Source organism: Pecten maximus, chromosome 3 (assembly GCF_902652985.1).
Source record: "Pecten maximus chromosome 3, xPecMax1.1, whole genome shotgun sequence".
Lineage (NCBI taxonomy): Eukaryota > Metazoa > Mollusca > Bivalvia > Pectinida > Pectinidae > Pecten > Pecten maximus.
The window spans coordinates 50,243,255-50,268,096 of record NC_047017.1 but is presented as its reverse complement, the minus strand read 5'-3'; the positions used below and the strand labels follow the sequence as shown (position 1 = coordinate 50,268,096).

The following is a 24,842-nucleotide window of genomic DNA, read 5'->3' as shown; positions in this document are numbered from 1 at the left end:
ATCAATATGACAGAATGTTTTAGGTACTTACTTGACGGTAATCAATAAGACAGAATGTTTTAGGTACTTACCTGACCGTAATCAATAAGACAGAATGTTTTAGGTACTTACCTGACCGTAATCAATAAGACAGAATGTTTTAGGTACTTACCTGACTAATCAATAAGACAGAATGTTTTAGGTACTTACCTGACCGTAATCAATAAGACAGAATGTTTTAGGTACTTACCTGACCGTAATCAATAAGACAGCATGTTTTAGGTACTTACCTGACTGTAATAAGTAATACAGAATGTTTTAGGTACTTACCTGACCGTAATCAATAAGACAGAATGTTTTAGGTACTTACCTGACTGTAATCAATAAGACAGAATGTTTTAGTTACTTACCTGACCGTAATCAATATGACAGAATGTTTTAGGTACTTACCTGACCGTAATCAATATGACAGAATGTTTTAGGTACTTACCTGACTAATCAATAAGACAGAATGTTTTAGGTACTTACCTGACCGTAATTAATAAGACAGAATGTTTTAGGTACTTACCTGACCGTAATCAATCTCCAGAGGGTAGAATTTGTTGGCCTGTTTGACGAAGTTTTTCCTGTCAGCCCAAGAATTGCCTGTTTTTTCCATATAAAGGGCTTCCATGGATCTTATGACACTTACTCGAGAATCACATCGTTCAATCTTATTGCTGCCTATAGTTGTTCCCACTCTTCCCCATGATCGGAACAACCACCATCTAGAAGGAACAGTTAGCACCATTTATGTATAATACTTCACTTTTGAAAAAACACAGAATTTGGTTTTAATTTGGGCTTATTAATTTTTATGTTGAACTCACATTAAGGGGATACACCACAGGAAATAAAGAACTAATTGTCATGAAAATTGACTCAAGTCATTTTTGTGCCACCTTTTTGCATATCTATTTCACCAAAATTTGGAAATTTGATTTTTTTTTTTCAAAAACACATCTTGCCATGAATGAAATCGTATAACCTTTCTAACAATGATAGATCATTGAAGAATAAAAACATTACCTTACCATGAAAATAAAAACAGCGCAGCACATAACTGACATTTATCTTTTTATCACATACAGAGGTATCTCCCCTTTTTAATTCATAACATTGTTCAGTCATTTTCCTGATGTCACAGACCAACATGGCTTCTGATTACATTAGCATATGTAACAGTGCTCACAGGGAGGATAATCTTCAAAACTGTACTCAAACGTAGGTCTGATGTTCAATTGGAAATCTTTTGCTCGGGAGGTAGCATTTTATGAGTGGTTCATATCCCATTATTGAATTCTTCCTGTACTCAGTGTTCTTTCCAGATTCTGTACCGGAAATAGTTATTAGGCTTGCCCCCAGAAGTTTCAACAAAATGGCAGACTCCATGTGCATTTTTGGTGTGATTTTTTTTCATTTAGAAACACATGTACAAAGCTTAGTATTATCTTTGTGTACATTATTGAGAAATATTTATCTAAATTGATTAGATTTAGATGTTGTATCAACCACTATTCATCATCCAAGAGAGTGAAATCTTTAGTGAAAATGAAGCAAGCCACCATTATGATATTGTTTACATTACTCTGATGGAAAAAAAAAAGATTTTACCAAACAAAATATTCATTTCGAAAATATTGATGCATTGTATTGAAATATGTGTTTGGTGCTAGTAGCTAATACAGATAATTATTAATAAATGATTTTCTTTTTAAGTCAAATTTCTAGATATAAATGAAAAAGATATATCTACCTTCCACCATTATCATGCTCCAGGGCTTGTATTTTGTAGAAAGAGTTAGTTCCCTTTACAACATCTACCATCCCCAAGACAGCATTGTATATGTTTCCTTTATCTTCCAAGATGTGTGCTGAACTCTCCAAGCCTACAAGTATATATACATACAGTACAGGATACAGTCTAATACACAAAGTACAGGATACAGTCTAATACATACAGTACAGGATACAGTCTAATACACACAGTACAGGATACAGTCAAATACACACAGTACAGGATACAGTCTAATACACACAGTACAGGATACAGTCTAATACACACAGTACAGGATACAGTCTAATACATACAGTACAGGATACAGTCTAATACAAACAGTACAGGATACAGTCTAAACACGCAGTACAGGATACAGTCTAATATACACAGTACAGGATACAGTCTAATACACACAGTACAGGATACAGTCTAATACACACAGTACAGGATACAGTCTAATACACACAGTACAGGATACAGTCTAATACACACAGTACAGGATACAGTCTAATACACACAGTACAGGATACAGTCTAGTACACACAGTACAGGATACGGTCTGATACACACAGTACAGGATACAGTCTAATACACACAGTACAGGATACGGTCTAATACACACAGTACAGGATACAGTCTAATACACACAGTACAGGATACAGTCTAATACACACAGTACAGGATACAGTCTAATACACACAGTACAGGATACAGTCTAATACACACAGTACAGGATACAGTCTAATACACACAGTACAGGATACAGTCTAATACACACAGTACAGGATACAGTCTAATACACACAGTACAGGATACAGTCTAATACACACAGTACAGGATACAGTCTAATACACACAGTACAGGATACAGTCTAATATACACAGTACAGGATACAGTCTAATACACACACACAGTACAGGGTACAGTCTAATACACACACTACAGGATACAGTCTAATACACACAGTACAGGGTACAGTCTAATACACACAGTACAGGGTACAGTCTAATACACACAGTACAGGATACAGTCTAATACACACAGTACAGGATACAGTCTAATACACACAGTACAGGGTACAGTCTAATACACACAGTACAGGATACAGTCTAATACACACAGTACAGGGTACAGTCTAATACACACAGTACAGGATACAGTCTAATACACACAGTACAGGGTACAGTCTAATACACACAGTACAGGGTACAGTCTAATACACACAGTACAGGATACAGTCTAATACACACAGTACAGGATACAGTCTAATACACACAGTACAGGATACAGTCTAATACACACAGTACAGGATACAGTCTAATACACACAGTACAGGATACAGTCTAATACACACAGTACAGGATACGGTCTGATACACACAGTACAGGATACAGTCTAATACACACAGTACAGGATACGGTCTAATACACACAGTACAGGATACAGTCTAATACACACAGTACAGGATACAGTCTAATACACACAGTACAGGGTACAGTCTAATACACACAGTACAGGATACAGTCTAATACACACAGTACAGGGTACAGTCTAATACACACAGTACAGGATACAGTCTAATACACACAGTAGAGGATACAGTCTAATACACACAGTAGAGGATACAGTCTAATACACACAGTACAGGATACGGTCTGATACACACAGTACAGGATACAATCTAATACACACAGTACAGGATACGGTCTAATACACACAGTACAGGATACAGTCTAATACACACAGTACAGGATACAGTCTAATACACACAGTACAGGATACAGTCTAATACACACAGTACAGGATACGGTCTGATACACACAGTACAGGATACAGTCTAATACACACAGTACAGGATACGGTCTGATATACACAGTACAGGATACAGTCTAATACACACAGTACAGGATACAGTCTAATACACACAGTACAGGATACAGTCTAATACACACAGTACAGGATACAGTCTAATACACACAGTACAGGATACAGTCTAATACACACAGTACAGGATACGGTCTGATACACACAGTACAGGATACAGTCTAATACACACAGTACAGGATACAGTCTAATACACACAGTACAGGATACAGTCTAATACACACAGTACAGGATACAGTCTAATACACACAGTACAGGATACAGTCTAATACACACAGTACAGGATACAGTCTAATACACACAGTACAGGATACAGTCTAATACACACAGTACAGGATACAGTCTAATACACACAGTACAGGATACAGTCAAATACATAAAGTACAGGATACAGTCTAATACACACAGTACAGGATACAGTCTAATACACACAGTACAGGATACAGTCAAATACATAAAGTACAGGATACAGTCTAATACACACAGTACAGGATACAGTCTAATACACACAGTACAGGATACAGTCTAATACACACAGTACAGGATACAGTCTAATACACACAGTACAGGATACAGTCTAATACATACAGTACAGGATACAGTCTAATACAAACAGTACAGGATACAGTCTAATACACACAGTACAGGGTACAGTCTAATACACACAGTACAGGATACAGTCTAATACACACAGTACAGGATACAGTCTAATACACACAGTACAGGATACAGTCTAATACACACAGTACAGGATACAGTCTAATACACACAGTACAGGATACAGTCTAATACACACAGTACAGGATAGTCTAATACACACAGTACAGGATACAGTCTAATACACACAGTACAGGGTACAGTCTAATACACACAGTACAGGATACAGTCTAATATACACAGTACAGGATACAGTCTAATACACACAGTACAGGATACGGTCTGATACACACAGTACAGGATACAGTCTTATACACACAGTACAGGATACAGTCTAATACACACAGTACAGGATACAGTCTAATACACACACTACAGGATACAGTCTAATACACACAGTACAGGATACAGTCTAATACACACAGTACAGGATACAGTCTAATACACACAGTACAGGATACAGTCTAATACACACAGTACAGGATACGGTCTAATACACACAGTACAGGATACAGTCTAATACACACAGTACAGGATACAGTCTAATACACACAGTACAGGATACAGTCTAATACACACAGTACAGGATACAGTCTAATACACACAGTACAGGATACAGTCTAATACACACAGTACAGGATACAGTCTAATACACACAGTACAGGATACAGTCTAATACACACAGTACAGGATACAGTCTAATACACACAGTACAGGATACAGTCTAATACACACAGTACAGGGTACAGTCTAATACACACAGTACAGGATACAGTCTAATACACACAGTACAGGATACAGTCTAATACACACAGTACTGGATACAGTCTAATACACACACTGCAGGATACAGCCTATACTCCTACAATATATATCATTTCCTCAACTGTTCCACTAGACCCGACAGCCTATACTCCTACAATATATATCAATTCCTCAACTGTTCCACTAGACCCTGACAGCCTATACTCCTAAAATATAATATCCTTAGTTTCCTCAACTGTTCCACTAGACCCGACAGCCTATACTCCTACAATATATATCATTTCCTCAACTGTTCCACTAGACCCCACAGCCTATACTCCTACAATATATATCATTTCCTCAACTGTTCCACTAGACCCGACAGCCTATACTCCTACAATATATATCATTTCCTCAACCGTTTCACTAGACCCGACAGCCTATACTCCTAAAGTATATATCATTTCCTCAACTGTTCCACTAGACCCGACAGCCTATACTCCTACAATATATATCATTTCCTCAACTGTTCCACTAGACCCGACAGCCTATACTCCTACAATATAATATCCTTAGTTTCCTCAACTGTTCCACTAGACCCGACAGCCTATACTCCTACAATATATATCATTTCCTCAAATGTTCCACTAGACCCCACAGCCTATACTCCTACAATATATATCCTTTCCTCAACTGTTCCACTAGACCCGACAGCCTATACTCCTACAATATATATCATTTCCTCAACTGTTCCACTAGACCCGACAGCCTATACTCCTACAATATAATATCCTTTCCTCAACTGTTCCACTAGACCAGACAGCCTATACTCCTACAATATATATCATTTCCTCAACTGTTTCACTAGACCCGACAGCCTATACTCCTACAATATATATCATTTCCTCAACTGTTTCACTAGACCCGGCAGCCTATACTCCTACAATATATATCATTTCCTCAACTGTTCCACTGAACTTTAGATGAGATTGAACTTACTAAAAGACAACCTGTAAGTAAGTTATTATATACATGACTCACCTGAGTCAGGGTCTACAGCAGCCCCACCTTTCACAGTCATTTTCATTGTTTTTGGGACTCTTTTAGTATACATCTTCTCTGCAACACAATATTAAAGTATGTATATATTGAAGTATGTGAGAAAAGTATGTCTTACAGTGATTATTATTTTTCATTGTCTCACAAATTTAATGCTGTATGCCTCGTATCTGTCTGCAAGGTTTCCTCGATACATTGCAGTCATCAGAAGGCCATCTGCTCTAGGAAGTCTGAGTGACAGCTCAGTCAAGCATGACAGAGCTGTGTATCTGGAGTTACTTCCATAATCTAAATTCCTGGGCCCAGTTGTTCAAAAGGTGATTAGCTTAATCACTTGATAAGTGAAAATTTCATTTCTCATTTGTTGCAAAACCCGTGAGTATATCGTCTTTAAATTGTGCCAGTTGGAAGAGAATGAATAATTACAGAATTTCATTAAGTTTTGTCAAGTTAGTTCTACCAGAAATTATTACATCAGGATTTGAAAAATGCTGTTAAAATGTGATTAGCCTAATCACATTTTGAATAACTGGGCCCAGGACTTTATCACACATCTACATTTTGAACAACTGGGCCCAGGACTTAATCACACATCTACATTTTGAACAACTGGGCCCAGGACGTTATCACACATCTTAAATTCCAGAACTTTTTCACCAATGTTAAATCTCAGGGATTTATCACCTATCTGTTTAGGTCCTATAAACAGATTCATTCCCAATGAAAACAAAAAGGTGTTATTTTTCCTGATTTCCCACTTGAAAATTTCGAATCCAAATATCCAAATACAAATTATGTAGAAAGTAAAATATTCTTTCCGATTACTATGCTGAGTGTGTCGAGAAAATAAAAATATGCTATAAGCAGCACAGCTACCGTCGTCATTTGGCAGCAGAGAGCGGAACTAGGCAATGCGTAATTTATTGAGAGTTCTAAATAGTCATTTCAAAGTTTTATGTAATACAGCCATGGCACTAGGTGTTTACAAGCACTTGATAGGTCACGATTGAAAAGTAATCCCAGTGAACATCATATCGCACAATAGTAAATGTTACACCAAAATTAAACATTTTGAACAAGAACAAATTGATGATGTAAGCTTAAGCATTACTTGTAAATGTAAGAAATCTGAAAATGGGTGTTAACTATAAGCCAAACACCAATATTTCTGATCAGTGAAAATTCGAGCTAGCTATTCCCATTGCTGTATTGGAATTCTGCACACTCTGAATGGATATGTTTGCATTATTGTGAACTGTTTTCAACATCCTGCTCCCCATTCCAAGGAGGTTTATTCTTGGAGATCCCCCTGGCCAACAGCTATCTACCCCCCGGCCAACAGCTATCTACCCCCTGGCCAACAGCTATCTACCCACTGGCCAACAGCTATCTACCCCCCGGCCAACAACTATCTACCCCCTGGCCAACAGCTATCTACCCACTGGCCAACAGCTATCTACCCCCCGGCCAACAGCTATCTACCCCCCGGCCAACAGCTATCTACCCCCTGGCCAACAGCTATCTACCCCCTGGCCAACAGCTATCTTAAACATGATTTGTCAAACAGTCATATACAATGAAGAGAAGCCAAACAGTCCTAAAAATTATTGGTGATCACCTGAAGAGAAAGTTGGTGAATTCTATAAATCCGAGTCAATTCTTGACAATGACCCCCTCTTTTTTTGGTATTAAATGTTATATGAAACCCTAGACATTAGTTATAAATCATAACAACCATATTCAATTCAACGGTTTTAATGATATACTTTAAACAGTTAACAATGGATATTACTAGAAATCAATAATTTGGTTGGTCTTTATATAAAAGCAGACAAGTAATGATTACTATTACTTAGTTGTAACTAAAGTATTTGTCCAATTTTCCCATTCTGTTGATCAATCTTTTTCCAATTTAACCCCAGGGTCTGTTTCCCAAAACCCCCTGATAAAGTCCTAAATTCTTTATAGGAACCAGAACCTATAACTTTTTGAGGTTCATAACCCTAAAATACAGTTTCTAATCACCCATACATAAAGCATTGTCCTTAAATTATTCACATTTTTTATATATAAGTAATTGGCATGAACAGGGGAATAAAATTAAATATTACTTCTGAGGCTTAAAAACATGAATTGGTGATCAGTGATGTATCAAAAATCTGTGAAAATGGAATGACAATGACATAATTGTAATAAATTGTTGGAAATTATGAAGCACCTAATATTAAACTGCAACTGATGACTTCACACAACTGGTGATTTCCTACCTGCAGAATCTTTGTATGCACCATAACTCTTGCCACTCTTCTTTCCACCACTCTTGCTTGAAGACGGTAAACTCACACGCAATGTCGGCTTAAATCCAGAATACAGTTATGACCAGAAAACTCGCATATACTGAATAACCATTTCAACATTTCTCTTTAGACTGTTCAATTTATCCACAACTTATCCCATGTTATCATTATTAGTAAGAATATTCCAGAAGCAGTAAAATAAAATATAATATTTACAAAGTATTCTCATTGTACTGTGTCTCAGCAGATATTTCAAAGAGTATATAAAGTTATTAAAATAATTCCTGAAGAACTGGAGCAAAGCATTTGAGTTTAGAGTATCAAACCAATATTGTACATACATCTGCACCCCAGGATGCTATAGAGTGAGTCTGTATCATAAGGAGTGCGCCACCTTTCTGTACACTGTCTAAAAATCCCTCATCCACAACATGAATGTCTGCCTTTTCAGCGTCTTTTATCACCTTGGACTTTTTATCTACCTCCTCTATAAATAAATAAGTAAACTTTACATAGACTTTTATCAATGCATTGTGTACAAATCTTGTCTACAGATCACCAAACCAAACAGAATTTTGATAAGTATTTTCTTCTTATTTTGATTAGTATTTTCTTCTTAAACTTTTGCACACAGAGCTACATGTTGCCATGTATTCATGTATCTATTTTTATCAAAATACTTGTAGTATCTGTTTTGTCACATTGTAATGGCTTCTTATCGTATGTAAAGAATCCTTTATAAAACTTCATGCCATTACTTTTACAACTGGTGCACTGTCCTCGCTATCACTTTTCCTAATTTGTCGTACCCAACAATTATTCTGGTCCGTCTTACACAACATTTACTTCGGTCCGTCCTACCCAACACTTACTCTGGTCCGTCCTACCCTACACTTACTCTGGTCCGTCCTACCCAACACTTACTTTGGTCCGTCCTACACAACACTTACTCTGGTCCGTCCTACCCAACACTTTCTCTGGTCCGTCCTACCTAACACTTACTTTGGTCCGTCCTACCCAACACTTACTCTGGTCCGTCCTACACAACACTTACTCTGGTCCGTCCTACACAACACCTACTCTGGTCTGTCCTACACAACACCTACTCTGGTCCGTCCTACACAACACTTACTCTGGTCCGTCCTACACAACACTTACTCTGGTCCGTCCTACACAACACTTACTCTGGTCCGTCCTACACAACACCTACTCTGGTCCGTCCTACACAACACCTACTCTGGTCCGTCCTACACAACACCTACTCTGGTCCGTCCTACACAACACTTACTCTGGTCCGTCCTACACAACACTTACTCTGGTCCGTCCTACACAACACCTACTCTGGTCCGTCCTACACAACACTTACTCTGGTCCGTCCTACACAACACTTACTCTTGTCCGTCCTACCCAACACTTACTCTGGTCCGTCCTACACAACACCTACTCTGGTCCGTCCTACACAACACTTACTCTGGTCCGTCCTACACAACACTTACTCTGGTCCGTCCTACACAACACCTACTCTGGTCCGTCCTACCCAACACTTACTCTGGTCCGTCCTACACAACACTTACTCTGGTCCGTCCTACACAACACTTACTCTTTGTGGAAATACAAGCTGCAACATCAGACGCCATTTTGTTAACAATGAATCCTCCAAGCTTGGTGATCTCTCGACTGATTTCCTCCTTAGGTTTTTCTGTTTTCCCCAAGACAAACTTCATTCCCTCCAATGACTGAGATGATGAGGAGGATGGCCTACAGCAGCAACAACAACAAAGTTTGTTTTATTACTTGGCAAGTCATTATCTTCCTTAATGTCTGTGAATTTTAGCGAGTTAGATCATAATTTTTAATGAACACATCCATCATAGCAACATACATATCACTGATGATTATGAACAAGTTACGAGGGCTGACTGATAAGTTGTGAGCCTCGTATTGAAGGAGGTACTCAAGGATATTCTGTTTAAGTCCTACTATTCTCTGACTATATAGGGCCGTGTACCCAAGGACTAGTCTCATTTGATTAGTTTATATCGACGAAGTAGCACTTTAAAGTAAACAAGACAAGCGGCTTTTGCAAAATGGACAAAATCAGTTCGGGTTAGTGTTAGGATGAAAGAGTCATTCACAATTGTGGCTTTAAATTGATTGATCTCGCTCTATCAGACTTTACATGTATTTCCAAACCTGAAAACAGCTATTTTAGACACCCTTACCCTAACCCTAATATGCAGTCGATGACAGAAAAGGAGTTCTATAAAAGTGGCATGAGGCCTGGAAACACCGCTGGCAAAAGTGTAGATACTGAAGGGGATTATGGTGAAAAATAATACAAAATTTCCGGCAAAATTCAAATCCTTCAATGCGAGGCTCACAACTTATCAATCAGCCCTCATATAATGTCTTTACTAACCCAGCTCCTGAATCCACTGTGTCCAATGAGCCATCTAGAGAGCTTACCACCGCAGCAGAACTAAATGCTCGTTCTCTTTTTTGAAACTTGAAATTTTTTCTGAAAAAGAAATTTCATTATAAAAAAATACATTCAGACCTTTTAAAAGACTTTACTTAAGAAAATTCTTAATTTACAAAAAGACTTAACTTTAGAAATCTTAAGATGTATACAATTCAACTAATTAGTGTAATGCACTTATATTATGATAAAATAATTTAAGAGATCTAATCAATGGAAATTAACACTTTACATTTAGTATTACAATGTCTAATTTAGTATTACAATGTCTAATTTAGTATTACAATGTCTAAGTATTACAATGTCTAATTTAGTATTACAATGTCTAATTTAGTATTACAATGTCTAATTTAGTATTACAATGTCTAAGTAATTATCTTCCCTCCATTTGATTATTCACATGGTTTATTTTCTATTTTCAAATACAAAGATCTCTACAGAATTGACGTCATTACACGTCATTCTTCCACTTTTAAATTGTCTGTGAATTCTATAATGCCTTAATCCTCAGTGTCCAACTGATAAATTCACTGAACATCAGCTATCATGCGCTGTGTAAAATTGGCTCAAGTCTTGGTGAAAGGAATGTAAAACAACAAGGACTGTTTCATTGTTTAGTCAACTGCCATCCTTGTTTCTACAGGAAACAGGTCCTAACCGGTATTGTGGATAGTGATATACTCACTTTATATTGAAAACAAGTGCATCTTTTGGTATCTCAATTAGACATGATATCCTGCCACCATTTTCTTGATCATAACCAAACTTAAAAAATTATCATGATTATCAATACATTAATTTCTAATGAGAAGCATCTTCGTGTGAAACATGCCAGTTGGTTCATTTTGTCTTCAGTTTTTAAGTCAACCAAATCTTTCAACATATCATGGTGTTGACTTCCTGACCACGGCTCTTGAAAACCTATACCCTTATGCTTGGTCACCATTTTAACAGTAATAGTTATGTCAAGTATTAACAAGCTTGCGGTCATGCTAGTGTTTGTATAATGCTTGATGTTACAAGAACAACTTAAGGGGGATAACTCTTGAATGGATACTGTTACAATAGAGCCCTCTGTCGGTGTTGGCTAGCAGAAGTTACAATTTAGATATGTACTTACAGGAAAGGCACGTCATAGTAATCCTTTGGAACTTTGAAGTTCTTTCGTTTGGGCGTCTTTGTGATATACATACATTTGGTCCATTCCGTCATGTTTCCTGTACATTTGTACCCAACAGCACTGTGAAATAGCAAATCATTGTTAGTACTGAAGATAAGCAATAAACAAGAGGCCCATGGGGCCTGTATCGCTCACCTGGTTGGATTTGACCAAATGTCAAAATAATGTTCATGTTCAATTCCTTTTGTTTGTTAACCTCAAACAATGCTATATATGATTATAGTGTGGGGATCCCAACTGCTTTAATGAAATAATGAAGTCCAGACTCTCTGAGTTTACAACATGCATTTATAACTTTATGACTAGTAGCGATTTAAAGGAATTACCTCTATTTCCCCTATGGCGCCCCTTTGGCCCCTTTGGCCCCTTGGGGGTCAGAGTCCCCATTTATGCAAAAGCTGTTCCCCTTCCCCCAATGATGTTTCTGACCAAATTGGGTTCAAATCCTTTCATAACTTTATGACTAGTAGCGATTTGAAGGAATTACCTCTATTTCCCTATTAGGCCCCGCCCCTTTGGCCCCTTGGGGGTCAGAGTCCCCATTTATGCAAAATCTGTTCCCCTTCTCCAATGATGTTTCTGACCAAATTGGGTTAAAATCCTTTCATAACTTTATGACTAGTAGCGATTTGAAGGAATTACCTCTATTTCCCTATTAGGCCCCGCCCCTTTGGCCCCTCAGGGATCAGAGTCACCATTTACCGTAAATATTCGCGTATAGTGCGCACTTTTTTTCAAAAATTGACAAGTGAAAAAGACCACTGCGCACTATACGCAAGTACAAGCCTTTTCCCAGTCAGAATGAATGTGATTTGACTGAGATTTGTGATCGTTTCCTTTCACAGCAGGATTGATTTAATACTTATATATATATATATTACATATATAAAGCATTTAGAAAGTAATAGTTAACAAATAATCAAAGAAATGAATAGTTATTTTGATGTTTAATTCCTTGAAATTGTGTATTTATCAGCAATTACGTGGATTTATCTAAGTCGATCGCGATCGTGAGCCACACGTTCCGTACACATACGATCTCACTTGAGCATGTTCCCGTAGTCAGGTCCAAAACGATGTATAACATCTCAATTAACATAAGCAAAACTTGAAATGATATAGCAGTACTTAGTTATTTCATACTTCTAAATTAATCATCTTATTAATCCAGAGTGTTGCCAGAAACTGATAACGTTCAACTTGTTTATTTACGGAAGCTGTAACAGCACGCATGCGCAATTAGGCAAGGGTAACACTAATGCCTTGATCTCATGCGGCAGTCACTGACCAACTGGCCATATAAAATACGATCTGACTGTGAAAACTACCGGGGTACTCTTATTTATTGTCTGCACTGTAGATTTATCCATTACATACCGGTATGTTAATTCATTGACATAAAAGTTGTGACCAGCACGACGACAGCAGACTTGTTTCCGTACTGTATACAAAATGGCGGCCTGTGTTACATTACGTAGCAGTCAGCTTACTAGTCAATCTTGTTATAATTGAGCTTAATTAGCTTTGTATGTTCGTGGACAGACAACACTTGTAAGAGATCATACCTGCGTGAAAATCACAAGGTAATTGAGGGTAGGATTAATTATTTTGTTTGTACAACAGCGTAGATGGGACCGCTACAATTTGCAAGCTGACTAGGCCTGTCGCGGTATAATGTAAACAACCTGTCAATCCAATGTGTCAAATCTGACCGGTGATTCCAATTAAATGTGGTAAATAAGCTTTCATAAGTTACAAATTCCTATCATCTCATGCTTTAGAATTCATCTAGATTTCTACCGCTCAGTTGAATATTGAAAAAAAAAATTTTTTTTTTTTTTTTTTTTTTGAAAATGAACCTCAAAAACGTACCTGCGCACTATACGCGAGTGCGCACTATACCCGAATATTTACGGTATGCAAAATCTGTTCCCCTTCCCCCAATGATGTTTCTGACCAAATTGGGTTCAAATCCTTTCATAACTTTATGACTAGTAGCGATTTAAAGGAATTACCTCTATTTCCCCTATTGGGCCCCGCCCCTTTGACCCCTCGGGGGTTAGAGTCATCATTTATGCAAAATCTGTTCCCCTTCCCCCAATGATGTTTCTGACCAAATTGGGTTCAAATCCTTTCATAACTTTATGACTAGTAGCGATTTGAAGGAATTACCTCTATTTCCCTATTAGGCCCCGCCCCTTTGGCCCCTCAGGGATCAGAGTCATCATTTATGCAAAATCTGTTCCCCTTCCCCCAATGATGTTTCTGACCAAATTGGGTTCAAATCTTTTCATAACTTTATGACTAGTAGCGATTTAAAGGAATTACCTCTATTTCCCCTATTGGGCCCCGCCCCTTTGACCCCTCGGGGGTTAGAGTTATCATTTATGCAAAATCTGTTCCCCTTCACATAAGAATGTTTCTGACCAAATTGGGTTCAAATCCATTCATAACTTTATGACTAGTAGCGATTTGAAGGAATTACCTCTATTTCCCTATTAGGCCCCACCCCTTTGGCCCCTTGGGGGGTCAGAGTCACCATTTATGCAAAATCTGTCCCCTTCCCTCAATGATGTTTCTGACCAAATTGGGTTCAAATTCTTTCATAACTTTATGACTAGTAGCGATTTGAAGGAATTACCTCTATTTCCCCATTAGGCCCCGCCCCTTTGGCCCCCTGGGGGTCAGAGTCACCATTTATGCAAAATCTGTTCCCCTTCCCCAAAGGATGTTTCTGACCAAATTGGGTTCAAATCCATTCATAACTTTATGACAAGTAGCGATTTAAGGGAATTGCCTCAATTTCCTCTATTGGGCCCCTCCCCTCAGGCCCCTTGGGGGTCAGTCACCATTTATGCAAAATCTGATCCCCATCCGCCAAGGATGTTTTTGACCAAATTTGGTCAAAATCCAATAAGAACTTGATGACTAGTAGCGATTTGAAGCAAATGTTGACGGACGGACGCCGGACGCCGGACGCCGCACCATGGCATAAGCTCACCGGACCTTCGGTCCATGTGAGCTAAAAAACATGTTTTTAACAGACAATATATTCCACATTGCTTATGCCCTTTTAACGCAAAGAATAGGAGTCACAGGTGACAGTATAGCATTGCAGCATTAGATATCTTCTCCAATTCTTCACTACAAGAAGCACTTCTACTTAAGTTTTCAAAGATAAAACCGTGGGACAGAACAATATACGACCATCAAATGCAATGAAGTGTAAGTTTTACCTTTAATTGAAAAGATTTGTATCATCTTATCTCACTACCTATCATAACAGTTTGAGGAAAACAACTAATCAAGTCTCCAACTCACAACTTTATATCATGATCATAAAGCCTACCAATACTAGTTTTAAAGACATTGATAGAAAACTGTAGAAGGAGAATTCCAGACAAGATATAAGTACATATGTACTAGACATAAACAAAGGGTAATAATTTCTGCAAAAACAGTCAAATCAAAATTTTCTTGGGGAACTATAACTTAATATCATGACTATATTTCATTCTTATTGTGTAAAAACGTAAACTTAATTGTTATATCATCTTGTATGAATCAATCTTGTTGGCCCAAAAGGAAGCATGCAAGGGGTCTTAAGTGTGGGAGGAAACTGGAGTACCCAGTGTGTTACAAATGTGCTACCCGACCACCCTTCAATTACAATGGTATTGTAGGACAGATAGTGAAAGTCATCTGCTGTTTAGACCCACTATAAATCATACTTCTTAAAAAAACTTGTAAACATGTCTCTTCTTTTTTCAAATTCATCCTAACTTACGAGTATACAAGTTGACCCTTCTTGCACTCAGGACACTTCTCAAGTGCTCCAAACACCATAGCATCTGTACAGGCATCTAGGAGCTACAATAATACAAAGTAAGATTTATTTTATAGGACAGGTGTGCACCTACAAATACAGGCTAATTTGTAAATTGGCAGAAGGCAGAAAACAAGTTTTTCTCAAAGAACAAAAAACTTACTCGACTTTCACCTGTGGGTAGCTCTTGACCATTTAGTTGTAACATTACTTTCATTGCATTGTTAGATACACTCTTGGTGAGGAGGTCTCTGTATTTCCAAATAAGCTGACTTTGTTCCTGCAAACATTAACAAAGAATTATTAAACATCAATATTGTTAGTTTTTTTTATCATATCACTAACCAACAGAAATTCAGAAACTTTTGCATTATGAATGAAACATTTCTGTATGTTTTTCCCCTCCTTATTTAATACATCTGCAGTGTACAAAAACAATCATATTGTGATGGATATTTTCTTGAAAATCCATCCTACACTAAAAGCAGATAAAACACAAGGTTAAAGGGACATTCCTTCGTTTAAAAACCAAAAGCGAGTTCTACAGATTTTTAAATAAAAGACGCTTACACTCATCTTTATGACTAATTGTGATGGAATAAATATCATATTTGTACAGAAAACTGTAAAACTCTGCCGCTCTGTATCTGCATTTGAATATTCAGCCACGCCTCCTACGTATACGCTTCATTTATATTGTCACATCACGCCTACTATGCTTCATTTATATATATATCATGTGACACCGACAACCGTACACAGATCACAGCATAGCCAGTGATGTAGATGTATCGTTTTGGTGTGATGACAAACCCCAATTCTACCCCATTTTACCTTAATTACTTATGTTACGGTTAAATGCATAGCGAGTAAATGAGTTATAAAAAACATTAAAATATTACATAAACATTTTCTTACTCGTGCATAAAGTCGCATTATGAGCACCACAGGGCATAAACATGTGTGCCATGTTTACAAACCAATATATGTGCATGAATGTAACTGAAGGAAATGGCTAAAGATAAGACAAATGCACAGTATATTTGTAAAATCATTTATTGTGGTTCGATGAGGTAATAATGAGCTATACGATTTTTTATGACGTTCACTATTTGGTTGTGTCCTCATTTTCCCGCTGATTGACCCATAAGCTAAAAGCTACCTCGGTGAGCCTTATACACTATTTTCGTTTCTATTCATGAACTTGTCTCTGCATGCTCGTATTGATAGTCATTTGCGGCAATTAATTTTCACACATTGGGTCGAAGTGACATTTTCAAAAACTTATATCTCTAAGAACTTACTTTCGAGATGAAATTACGAACACCCAGTTTTGCGCGTGTATAATATGTATAATTGTATGTGGTGTGTGTTGTCACAATGTGCACAGGTGGGATTTAAGAATACTTCGCTTTGTAAACGAGATGAAATGTAAAATTATCTTAATAGTATAGTTAGGAGATATAAATGAGATGAATGCATTAACGTTGTGACTATATCCATATAATATTTAGATATATCTACCAGAGCCTATATCTGATGTAAAAAAAAACAAACTTTGGGTTATCTTTGGGCTTTGAGTGTTTTAACACTGTAAAGTTTATAACTTCTACGAGAGGGGAAAATACAAGATCCCCGTTTACTTTTGTTTTTATATCATAAATTCATTTCAACAACGGAATTTTAATGGAACAGTCATTAATAAATGTTGAGAATGACAAAATCATTCAGCAGTTTTACCTTTATCTTGGAAATTGCTATTACACATACAGTATCAAGCTTGCAGTAATACAATCAATGGACATAATGTCTTAATATTAATAATGATGATCGATTAACACCTACCCGGAGAATTTTTTCTTCTTCTGATTCTTCTTTCTTTGCCTTTTTGCCACCAGTATCTGCCTTTGCGTCTCCTTTTCGCTTCTTACTGTATCGTCAAAACAAGACAATGAACTTCAACAGTGATCATTTAAAGAAAATTTCAAACGTTTGAATATATCAAATAAAGACAAAACTAGATCACTGATATATGTCAGTAAATCTAGGTGTAAAAGTAACAGGAGATTACCTCTGATGTACATATCCCAACTAGGCTGTCATACTTACTGCCGTTGAACCCTGTCTGTGCATGATGAAAGTATAAAACTGTTGTGAACAGTATCAATAGTACATTATCCAATACAAATAAACTGTGACTTCAGAGGGTAAAACGTTTTCTCATTGGACAGTTTGCTTAAAGTAGACGGGGCTTCAAGGCCTTTCAAGGACACCAACTTGTTCTACACATATCTCCAGGGGTCGCCATGTAGGCAGAATTCCAACTTGCAGTATTTGCATAAATTACGATAAGTTGATAACTATGATGTGATGCAAAATAAAAACGATTGTTTATACAGATGGTTGAGTAGTCACCAGGGAGATTCTACCAGGGAGATTCTATCAGGTTAGAAGCTCATTTTAAACAAGTTAGACTAAGACGACATATATTTCTGACCACAACCTCATTTCGGCTTGAAATTCTAGTATGCATGCATGACAAGCTTTTTGTAAACAACACCTTGGACCTTCAATGCTAGATGTGATCATAGGGAATTTGTGCCAAGTTTCTAAGGATGTGATTATTAATTGAAATTACATAACAGCCCTGCATGGCCACAAGGTGAACTGCAACATCACATGAACGATGACACCAATGCCGATAAAGATTTGCCTACTTCTGGTACAGCCAATCACTGCCACCGTAACACGAGCAGGATGCAGAATACCGTTTGTGTCGGTACATTCAATACAATCAATACTCATCAAGGTAGTGAAGGACTTTCACCATCCACAGACAGGGTTCAAAGGCAGTTCATTTGTACTTTATAAAATTGAAATTGATATAGCGCATGTAAATAAATAACATAAATATACTATGACAAAGAGAATAATATGTAGGTTAACAGCATATAAGAAGATTAAATTCTTCATAGGATATTTAAATTTTGAATTTTTTTCAAATGCAAGGTTTTTAAGGACAAGGTTTTGTCAACCCATTACAATGCAGAATATAAATAGAATCACTAGGTTTAATACTGACACTGACTAGTAGTGATTTGTTTATCCAATATTAATAACCAAAGTGTTAATGTAAAACACTTTGTTAAAAATAGTTCTAAGCTGAATTTCAAATATATTTAATAAAGGAGATCCAAGATCAAGAAGACCTCGAAACAATCTATACAACTATTCTACAACATAGTTACCCGCTCACCTTTTGTCACCTTTTCCCAGTTTTGTTAACAATTCCTGCTGGTCTTCCTTTTTTAATCGATTAAAACCTTTAATTCTACAAAAAAGGAAAGAACATTTCTATGAAACTAAACACTAGAAAATATCACTAATTACATTCCCTAATCAAATGTGTTATTGCCACGGATAATTTTAAGCAATTATAGAGAGAGAGTTGTACGTTTTGGAAACTATACAAAGGCTTGCGTGACAAATTACTACGACCCGATGACAGGAGATTTCCTCCAAATTTGCGGACCATGATGTGGAGTGTACACCAGCATCATCAAAAAGATGGCTGACAATTTTGATAAGAGTCGAGATATATCTTTATGATGTTTTGATAATATATAAATTAACATGAGAGATGATGTTGTGTCATCTACCATCTTTTTCTTAAAAACAAATCATTCAAATATATATGCTCATGATGGATATTCCAGGAGTATGCATAGGAAATTATTAAAAGGAAACAGATATATATAAGTTGATACAACTTGTTTGTAGATCCTATTATTTTGTACTGTACGGTATGTTGTTATGAACTTGTTGAATTCTGAATGAAAAAATTTTGTATCAAATTATTAAAAGCTAGAACTGGCAAGTACGTGTTCGAATACATGCACAGATACTCAAATTTTATTCCGAATAAAGAACACATTCACAAACATCTAGAAAAAAAACAACAAATGAAGGTAAACCACCACTACACACAGGAGTATACTGTAGAACATTGTACAGAAAAGCTATTATTGGACAAACTCAAAGGTTTGAGTACAATTGTTCCCGAGTGTCCAAATATAATTGGCTCACAAGATGTAAATGTGACAATGTGGTGGAACATGTGTTAAATGGAATAACTAACTTAAAGAGGGTGTTGTCATTTACAAGAAAATAAAGACAGACATGCTTGTGTTTAAAAATAGATGTCCCCTACCAGCCGCCACTAAATAATAGTAAAAGTAGTGATTGAAATCGTTAACAATTTCAACATCCATGATCAGATGCAATCGGTTAGTGTCAACTAATCGATTTCCGATCATTAATCGGTTAGCCTACCATTACACAATCCTTCAGAAAATATTACTTTTTCGTTACTCTGGGATTGAATAAGCCTATATTTTTCCGAAGCAGAGTTTGAGGCCTTTTTAATTTTATACTAGATTTACCCCGAGTAGTTTTGTATCTTTATATTCTATCATACTGTTTAACATTACAATCTTCATTGATAAACAGTTATCATATAAATATTTTGCAATCAATTATAGCTAAATAGCACGATTGGTAATAAGTTGTAGTTAAGAGTACATACTACATAGAACTTCTGTTTTCTCTTCAGTGAAATGAAAGTGGAACTTGCAATTAAATAATCGGTTTTGAAAACAATCATTAATGTTGACACCTCACAATCGATCATCGAGAGTTGTTTGGTTTTCCGATTAGATATTGATTATACTGATAATCGGAACAACACTAAGTAAAAAAGACCACGACCTTGATCCAAAAACCCTGAAACTCGAACTTGATCTGTAGCTGCTCATACTCAAGTTAGTTACATACCAACTTTTACCAACATACCTTAAAGCATGACTGAAAAAAGTGCAGAAAACTGAGTGACGGACAGCGGGGAGGAAACCTTTTGTCCCTTCAGTTTCTTTGGTAGGGGAATTATAAGCATAAGTTTGAAATGTCAAGAGTTGATATCGGCAAAAATATGAACGAAGTGTAAATCAAAGCACAAACATGCATGTAAAACTGGCACAGCCAATGTAAGGTTGATACCTAACAACTAAGAACAGTCACAGAGGCATACTTATCAATCAGTATTTATGATACTATTTTATTCAATTCAATATTAATTGATAATAAATCGTCTTCATTTTGTGATATTAAATTATGATCGTTCAAGTACATCAAATATTAAGAAATACCTACTTGTCTGGGTTTTTATCTTTTGTGAATTCAAGATCTTCTCTATCAGCCACAAAGCAGTCAACGTGATACCACAGATTCTGAGGGCCATATAACTTGGCTCTTTCACTTTCAAAGTCTTTTATGGCAATTCGTACAGCACCCTAGAAGTAAGGCATTTTAAAGTATACTTCAAGCATGGAATCTATGGAATCACCAAATCAGTGGGTTTATTAATACAAAATAAACCAATATGGCTGCCATTGCGTGACATGTATTATACATACATTATTGGACTAATTTCCAGATAACACAACTTGGTATTTCAGATTTATTAACTTCAAGCTGAGATCATGAATTGCAGTTTTTTTTTTTCTGTTTCTGGATAATGTATCCATAGGAGACAAGATTTCAATAAATTTATTGGTGTCTTCTATTTTCAAAGTCTTCAATTTTGGAGGGAAATATTTCTGCTGATGTCTTTAACCAATTCAAGTGGTAAACAGAATTACAATTTTTAGCTCAAATATGTCTCTTTATGAAATAAAATTAAAAATATGAATAACATACATGTTGCAAATGCATTATCTGAACCAGCTCCTGAACTACTATTCATTTCATTTAGACTTGCATCACTTCTATCTTTTTTAATTTGAATGATTAAAGGTTTAATTTAATGATTGTTTCTGGTACCTGTGCTATCTTGTCTCCACAGCCTCTACATCCACTACGACCAGATTTTGCGTATTCTGTTTCATAGTCTCCAGATGTATCTCCCCCAGCAGCATCTCCTCCTCCTCCTCCTCCTCCTCCACCTCCTCCTTAATATCAAGTATACATGTAAGTAAGTCTGTCAAACATGCACTCCATTCACAAACTATCAACATTCTAAAGATCCAAATTCTGTTAACCTCTGATCAAGAATGAACCAACCTGCCACTTTTTCTTTGATCTTTTCTTGATCTTCCCATCGTAAGGCATCAAATCCATGGATGTGGTTAGCATCTTCTACTCTGGCACGTTTCCAAAAGCAGGCAAAATGGAACCAATTTGGAATCTGCAACATCAATAGATATATCTTTATTACAATATGTTCTTATTAATATGTGAAAAGTAAATGTGATTTTTGTTTATAATTTGTTTTTATATTTCTTTCCCAAGATAGGTGAAAGAATATTTGGATTAGTGTACAATGATTTAAATTTTCCATATATCAAAATATGTTGGATTGCATGCTTCTATCGTCAAACTCAAATTTCATTGCCATGACCATGCATGAACAACCAATGTAAATCAGGGCATCCAGTAGGATTAAAATCTCAAGAGTCAGTGACCCTTAGCTTAGGTCTCGGGTTAATGGATGCCCTGGTAAATTCCTATAAAACTGGACCTTCCTTAGTAAAAATTTTAATGTATATCAATATGTATAAACCCATTCTGTATCTTCTCTTCACTAAAATTTTCTTATCAGATTAAACCTACAAAAACATATATGTATATGGTCATCCCTACATGTTTTTTCTACATAACACATGATCAGATTGATTCAGATGAAATATGCAGAATACATACCTTTCCATCAAACATGGGTGACTGAAAAGACAAAGAAAATATTGTTTTATGAACATATCAATTCTTGAAATACACATTAAACATAGTTTGGTGAGGATCGTATAAGAAGTTCCCAAGATAAGCTAGCTACTCTGTATTGGAAATGGGACAGGATAGATATGGGTAACAACATTATATGGCCCCCATTAAAAAATATCAGTAATTAAAAGCCACATGCAGACACCTGTGTAATGTCTTAAGACATAAATGCCCCCACTGCTACTTAACACGAAACAATTTGTTGAGAATCGCATTCAGCAGTTCTTGAGATTTGCTAGTTTCATTGCATTGGGACGGGATAGGGACAGGACGGGACAGGATGACATTGGTAACGTGGTCGGTACTATATGCCCCCCCCCCCCCCCCCCCCACCCCCTATTTCATGGCAGAGGCATAATTACTTACCAGGTGCAGACACCTCTGTAGTAATTATATTACTAACAAGATACAGACGGCTGTGTTATATTACTGACCACATATACAGAATCCTATGTAATAATTACTAACCAGATACAGAATCGTATGTAATAATTACTAACCAGATTCTGATTTGGTTTTGGTTTATTTTGTTTACCGTCCTATTAACAGCCAGGGTCAGTTAAGGATGTGCCAGGTTTGGAGGTGAAATTAAAGCCAGAGTACCAGAGTACCTGGAGAAAAACCACCGGCCTACGGTCAGTACCTGGAAACTGTTCCACGTAGGTTTTGAATTCGCAACCCAGAGGTGGAGGGCTAGTGATAGCGATGTGTAGTGTAGATCATTGTCGCGTGCTATGTAGTGAATGTTTTTCATGTAAAACATTCACTACAGAGCACGGTGCTGCATGCCATCACATTGATTCAACTCGCGATGTCAATTTGTTAAATCTTTAAGTTATATTGTTTATTTATTTACTTTTACCAACTGTACACCAACTAAGATGTTTTCTAATTAGTTATAATGGGCCCTCGGCGAATTGATTATCGGCCGAGGGGATCGCTTTCATAATGTAGCGGGACTGGACTGGGTCGATCATCGGTGACCAGATAGCTCAATTGGTAGAGCATCCGGCTAGTGTTCGGAGGGTCCCAGGTTCGAACCCCGGTATGGCCGCTACATTTTCTCCTCTCCTGTTACAAAATTGGCGCCCAACTAAAATACCCACGGTGGTGGTATAAGGGTCTCGTGTGTCTCTGAGGGCGAAGACTTGGAAAAAAGGAGGGAGGTGTGTAGCGGGACTGGACTGGGTCGATCATCGGTGACCAGGTAGCTCAATTGGTAGAGCATCCGGCTAGTGTTCGGAGGGTTCCGGGTTCGCACCCCGGTCTGGCCTCTACATTTTCTCCTCTCCTGTTACAATAACATAACGATATTCATTGTTGTTTATATCCACTATATTTGTGTAACTGTTCCCTGTTCTACTGTATGTATATATGTGATCGTTTGTAATTCAACTGTCTTAATAAAGGGGCAGATTGCCTCGAAAATTCGACAATTTACTGGTCTGTACTGTCATATATATTAATATATATGTAAACAGACCTACGTGCTACATTTTGGTTGTCAACAGTTAATGTTAGGCCGGCTAAACCTCCAACAAATATAAACGCTGTGAATTATATAACCACCAGGATGTCATTGTTTTACAATCTAATCACCTGAACCATGATGGCCAGACGTAGAGTATCCTTGGAGATCGACATGGCACATGCTTTACACGACGATCGACCACTCTTTGCATATTCTGACTTGAAGGGAAGGTCCCGTTCGTCCGCCATGCTTGTTGTTGTGAAAATAGATTGCTTACCTTTGCATTTTAAGAACCGTGTGCAAAATCCGCGCCAATATTTTGAAATCTTTTTGTCGTACATGCTTGATGTGGCTGACGGTCAGAAACAAACGTTGTGTAGGCCTATGTCAATATTAAAATATGGGCCGCCCACATATATACACGTAGGGCCTGTGGGGTTGGAATGAGGTTAAGAAAGGCAAGGTGAGGGTTGGAGACTATTATAAACAGAACATTTTGCTATTAACTGTACAGTAAAGGAACGATTTTGCTGCTATTACTGTAAAGGAACGATAACTCTGTAGGCCTAATAGGTGCCGTTTTCGTTGAATGTCGGCGCGGACTTATAAATAA

The 24,842-nt window shown here is 37.0% G+C and overlaps 1 protein-coding gene and 1 non-coding gene across 4 annotated transcripts in view; both read right to left on the bottom strand.

Moving 5' to 3' along the window:
• Nucleotides 1-24,498, bottom strand: part of LOC117324471 (poly [ADP-ribose] polymerase 1-like) — a 53,697-nt gene extending 29,199 nt beyond the window's left edge. Inside the window, exons 1-17 of one of the 3 annotated variants that reach the window (XM_033880343.1) lie at nucleotides 24,358-24,498; nucleotides 22,681-22,701; nucleotides 22,042-22,165; nucleotides 21,802-21,929; nucleotides 21,133-21,272; nucleotides 19,181-19,255; nucleotides 17,770-17,854; nucleotides 16,088-16,204; nucleotides 15,886-15,968; nucleotides 12,039-12,158; nucleotides 10,859-10,957; nucleotides 10,040-10,197; nucleotides 8,781-8,926; nucleotides 8,410-8,497; nucleotides 6,125-6,202; nucleotides 1,775-1,907; nucleotides 548-746 (exon numbers count right to left, since the gene is read on the bottom strand). In XM_033880343.1, coding sequence (XP_033736234.1) covers nucleotides 548-746; nucleotides 1,775-1,907; nucleotides 6,125-6,202; nucleotides 8,410-8,497; nucleotides 8,781-8,926; nucleotides 10,040-10,197; nucleotides 10,859-10,957; nucleotides 12,039-12,158; nucleotides 15,886-15,968; nucleotides 16,088-16,204; nucleotides 17,770-17,854; nucleotides 19,181-19,255; nucleotides 21,133-21,272; nucleotides 21,802-21,929; nucleotides 22,042-22,165; nucleotides 22,681-22,701; nucleotides 24,358-24,477 — 1,914 coding nt within the window. In that variant the 5' untranslated portion in view covers nucleotides 24,478-24,498. The remainder of the gene's footprint in view (nucleotides 1-547; nucleotides 747-1,774; nucleotides 1,908-6,124; nucleotides 6,203-8,409; nucleotides 8,498-8,780; nucleotides 8,927-10,039; nucleotides 10,198-10,858; nucleotides 10,958-12,038; nucleotides 12,159-15,885; nucleotides 15,969-16,087; nucleotides 16,205-17,769; nucleotides 17,855-19,180; nucleotides 19,256-21,132; nucleotides 21,273-21,801; nucleotides 21,930-22,041; nucleotides 22,166-22,680; nucleotides 22,702-24,357) is intronic. The other 2 variants (XM_033880344.1, XM_033880345.1) reach the window with 2 other exon arrangements.
• Nucleotides 6,296-6,426, bottom strand: LOC117324715. Its single transcript, XR_004532050.1, has one exon.
• Nucleotides 24,499-24,842: the final 344 nt, after the last annotated feature.